At 41.2% G+C, this 5,000-nt stretch overlaps 1 protein-coding gene across 5 annotated transcripts in view; it reads right to left on the reverse strand.

The window, feature by feature from the left end:
* The window catches only part of LOC147025873 (hematopoietic lineage cell-specific protein-like), an 83,081-nt gene that overhangs the window by 44,408 nt on the left and 33,673 nt on the right, over positions 1-5,000 (reverse strand). For all 5 annotated transcript variants that reach the window (XM_085880783.1, XM_085880782.1, XM_085880781.1 and 2 more), the window contains one exon: positions 1,640-1,713. In XM_085880783.1, coding sequence (XP_085736909.1) covers positions 1,640-1,713 — 74 coding nt within the window. The remainder of the gene's footprint in view (positions 1-1,639; positions 1,714-5,000) is intronic.

The following is a 5,000-nucleotide window of genomic DNA, read 5'->3' on the forward strand; positions in this document are numbered from 1 at the left end:
TTCCAAAGGTACGACAGCAGGAACCCTTTAGATTAAAGTGTGACAGACACAGAATGAGCACACAAAACTATCCAGAGTAATACTTCTCGAAGCAAGAGAGAAATACATAATAGTGCACGGAAGGAGCACACAACCAACAACAACCACAGACACCACGACTGCAGTAACGACGACGTGTTATAAAATATATTTTTCCGAGTGTTCCCCTTCATTTTACATCCTCATCGAGATTCACACAGACATGCAATATGTTTGTGAAGTTCAACATGAGGTCTTTTGATTTAACCAATCGGAGAGAGTGATGGGTAGGCACGGCTCGTAACATGAGAAATGCAACTGAGTGAAGCGGAGGTCAACATTTCTGCAAGTCCTCCAGTAAACATGTAAACAATGTTCGAAAATAAAATAATTCACGGCGACTCTCAATTGGACATTTAGAACAGAAAATTTCACAAACGACCCCGGACAAACAAATGATGTTTGTAACAACTTCTTGTCAATTTTAAAAATACTGTGTTGCAAAAACATCAAGATGATTTATGCATTGTTGACCATCATCGTCTTGTTTCCTTTAATGTAGCGTACGATCTCTCCAGCTACCCTGTAGCAGTCTGCTTTCTTTCTTTTTCATGGTTTTGCCTTAAACACATCTCTAATTGCATGCTTGCTTTTCCCTGTTTCTCCATATTTCCTCTCCCTGGTTGAGCACAACATAACAAATGTCCACCACAGCAAGCCAACTAACTAGGGTTAGGCTAAACTTGGGTGGATTGGGAAGTCACCTCCAAAGCAAGTAGAGAGTTCATAGAACACATTACGCCATGCATTGTTCAGGTATGTGCTTCAATGGAAATAAAATAATGATTTTAAAGGTGGTTTTTTTTAAAAAAAGAAAACTCCAGAACTTTAGCTCTATTGACGCAGCATCTTATCCACCGCCTTATTTAACATGTTCAAGTACTGCAAATCTGGAGGTTTTCGGAAGCAATAAGAAGGTGATTTGTGTTCTACGGTCAGTGTTCGAGTGTATAATTAAATTGAAATAAAATAAAGATTGTGAAAGTCGTATGAAACAATTAATTCACGAATTTGACCACCGTCGACCACCTGATGTAACGCATTCCATTAGTTCTTCGTGCCTGTTGTGTGGGCGAGTTATGAAGTCTTTAAAAACAGCGAGTTTCCTGTTTGGAATGATTTTCAATTTTGCTTGACTGCCAGACAAGCAGACACAGTGGAACTTATCTCACTCCTCTCTGTGCTCGCATGATCGGAACGAATTCAAAGGTAAACTACCTGTACTGTTAAACTACAGGTTCGTTTTTCCGATTCATGTTCAAAATATCACATTTAATTGAAATTAACTTGTTCCTCGATCATAAAACTGATGTTTTTTTTGACAGACATGAACCAATTGCTTAACCCCTCTTTTCGCTTCACGTGCATGGAGAAAGGGGGGGGGAGGCGGTCTTCTCCCCACCTTTCCTGCTAGGGTGATCTTGTCCCGCCTCCCATACATTAAATTGTTTCAAAAGATACAGCTCTGGATGCTGAAGAATAATGATGTCACAATTAAAAGATAAACAACATAATCAGAATCCATATTCACTGCGTCTGGTTACGGAGTGTGCGCACGTACCTGATGTGCTCTTGTCTGCCCGACCCCTCCACGGTCTTCGCGCCCCATCGTTGTTCTCTCTCCGAGACATCATTCTGATGGCAGTGACAATCCAATTTTGTGTCATTATATCAGTTTCATCACCAAGAAATGAAAGCGCTCATCATACACCTACTGTAAATTTACAAATGTACATGTGTTTCATTGCAGGTCTCACTATGTCAAATGGTCTTGTAAAAGTTAAATCTCAACGGTCTTGCCGGTGCCACAAAATGTCTCCCAAATTGCAACAATTACATTCGTTAATTGAACAATGTTTCGACGGATATTTATGCTCACGTCTCTCATTTTCATGAACACCATCCATCATGTTATTATTATTATTATTATTATTATTATTATTATTATTATTATTATTATTATTATTATTATTATTCCTTTGTACGCAGCGCAAAGCTGCGAGTAGCATCATTGGCTGGCTGTGCTGCTGATGCGATGCCTTCTGCTGCTTAGGGTAGGAATTTGTAATTTGTTCAGGGTGCCGGCGATAGCTCGCCTCCTCTTCGCAAAGGACACCGTGGGATCTGTCCACCAACTAATGTCGGCACACGGTCTATCCATTTAACGTCCATCGGAGAGACAGCACACACACATTGATGAATCACCTTACCTGTGAAACACCTGCATTGCAGTTTGTTGCTGGTCCAACATTAGAATCCAGGTTAGACGACTCAGAGGAGAGATTATACCACCTGTCAGGTGGTCTTGATCCCTGCCTTCTCTGCCACCCCTGCCCCTCCCCATCCCGACAGGTTGTATGAATTAATCTACTAAATCACTCCTTCACTTGCAACATTTTCATTCAACACCACTCCTTGATCCTTCTTTTCACTCCAATCTCACTCGACTCCTCCAGTCATGCAAGATGGAGGCTCACCACCAACGTTGGATCATTCCCAAACCTTCAGTATATTTAATATTCTTTATCAAGACCTACCCAGTATTCCAAGACTACCCATGATCCTTTGTGCATGCACTGATTGTGGTCGTTTGTACATCAGAAACATACTGCCCTGTTGCCAGTTCCTTAACTTTCCATCCCTTTGCAGTTCACTCACTCTTGCACAATCCTTCGTGGAAAAATTTTGGGATTTGGGTACATTCTGTAATGTTAGTGTTCAGCAATCTTTGGGTTTTAAATTTTTACACAGAAATCCAGGCTCGCGGAGAACCTAAACGATGGAGACCAGCAGCTTCACAGACCGACAAGAGGATCAAAAGGGAAGGGGAATACAAACATCACACAGGAGTAGATGAGTGGCAGAAAGGAAAGGGGTGTGATTGGGGCATGGGGATGGGGGTCAGCAAGAGCAGTGGTGAGTGTGTGAGAAAGCATCAGGTGACGATGGGCGGTACTCTTGAGGGACTGCATGGAAAGACATGAGAAGTCGTTTCCACAGATGATAGAATGGAGCCACAGAGGAATGCAAGTGAGTATTCAGCTTAGACTTAGAGAGGGAATCAAGGGGTGTATGTTTCAGTTAGCAAGCAGCTTGCTAAGCGGCTTGTTTGATTCAAAGCGCTCAAGCATGTACTCCAACGGAACAGAGTGCTCGGCACCGCTTAACAACATGGCGGTCTGCATGGAAACGATGCTATCGTGGTACTTGAGGACATGCTGTCTGGACCACCGTTTACAGTTTTACTCCATCCTCTTGTGACAACTTCCCCCAAACTAATTAATTGCCTGTTCAGGGGCTACAGAGGAAGAGGATACTCCTGCCAAGCTTTTACATGGACCCTACCATTGTGCATTGGGAGGGGGGACATTGTTATGAGGGTTAGGAGGTGTGGGGTGTGGGGTTTGCATGTTTGTAGGTGTTGAAGAATTAGGATGAAAAGTAAGGCATTTCATTGGGTTGGATCGTCGTTTTGAATCCGACAACATCGGCCATTTTTGCTGACATAAAGAAGCACCTATCTTCGTTGCTCCGGCGCATGCTCCCACACCTGAGCTGACCTGACCTGTGTTAGTCCCTTGCTCCACGTGCCGAGCGATTTGCAAAAGGGTTGATACAGAACGATTGGCTTGAAAAGCGATAGCAAGCCGTTCGCTAATGGAACACACCCCAAGGGGGAATGGGAGGTGGGGGGGGGGGGAATTTTGGGAATTGTGGAATTGTATGCCATTACCAAAAAGCTTGTACAGCACTCCCCAATTTGCTTAAGCACTCAAGTAAGCACTCCACTGAAACGGTTGATAAGGAATGGCAGGCTTGGCAAGCAACAGCAAGCCGATTGGTAATGGAACATACCCCAGGTGTGAGTTTGTGGAAGAAGTCAAATGGGTTTGGGGGAGGATGGAGGGAAGAATGACACCAAAAGTGAAACAATACAAAGAGTGTACCCATGACCCGTTTACCTGTGGTGTGCGATAAGGAAACCCTTGGACTTGGCCTCCTTCCGACAGGTACCCACATTCCCATCTGAAATGGTGCCTCATGATGCTCGGAACCCAGATTCGAACCCTACATTGCTTACTTATAACTTACAGAAAGTTTTCTGAACCCAAAGTTAAAACAGCCTCAGATCATTTTGAGGTAAAATTAATTATTACTGCCCATAACTCTGGACATTTTAACTGTTTGCACTGTACTTTCAATGCCTCTGCACAATATTGCCAATAGTTGGGAGGAAGTTTCACATCGCATTCTCTTCCGCTTGCATGTCATAGTGTAAAGTTACAGATATGGGAAATACTTGAGATGGCTGTGAACACAAAATGCAGTTGATTGTAAATGCCGCAGTGGATGTATGTATGTGTGTGGAAATGTATGTATTTATCGATGTATGTATGTATGTATGTATTCTTGTGCGTGGAAATGTATGTATGTATATGTATGCATGTTTATATGTATATGTATGCATGTATATGTATGTATGTATTTATGCGTGTGGAAATGTATGTAAATATATGCATGTATATGTATGTATGTATTTATCTATTTATGTATGCATGTATGTATGTATGTATGTGTGTGGAAATGTATGCATGTATGTATGTGTATGCGTGTGGAAATGTATGCATGTATGTATGTGTATGCGTGTGGAAATGTATGTATATGTGTGCATATGTATGTATGTATGTGTGTGTATATGTATGTATGTATGTGTGTGTATATGTATGTATGTGTGTGTATATGTATGTATGTGTGTATGTGTGAATGTATATGTATATGTATATATGAATGTGTGAATGTGTGAATGTGTTAATGTATATATATATATATATATATATATATATATATATATATATATATATATATATATATATATATATATATATATATGTATGTCTGTGTGGGTGTGTATATATGTATGT

Source organism: Eptatretus burgeri, chromosome 5 (assembly GCF_056783735.1).
Source record: "Eptatretus burgeri isolate ZD-2024b chromosome 5, Ebu_testis_v1, whole genome shotgun sequence".
Classification (NCBI taxonomy): Eukaryota; Metazoa; Chordata; class Myxini; order Myxiniformes; family Myxinidae; genus Eptatretus; species Eptatretus burgeri.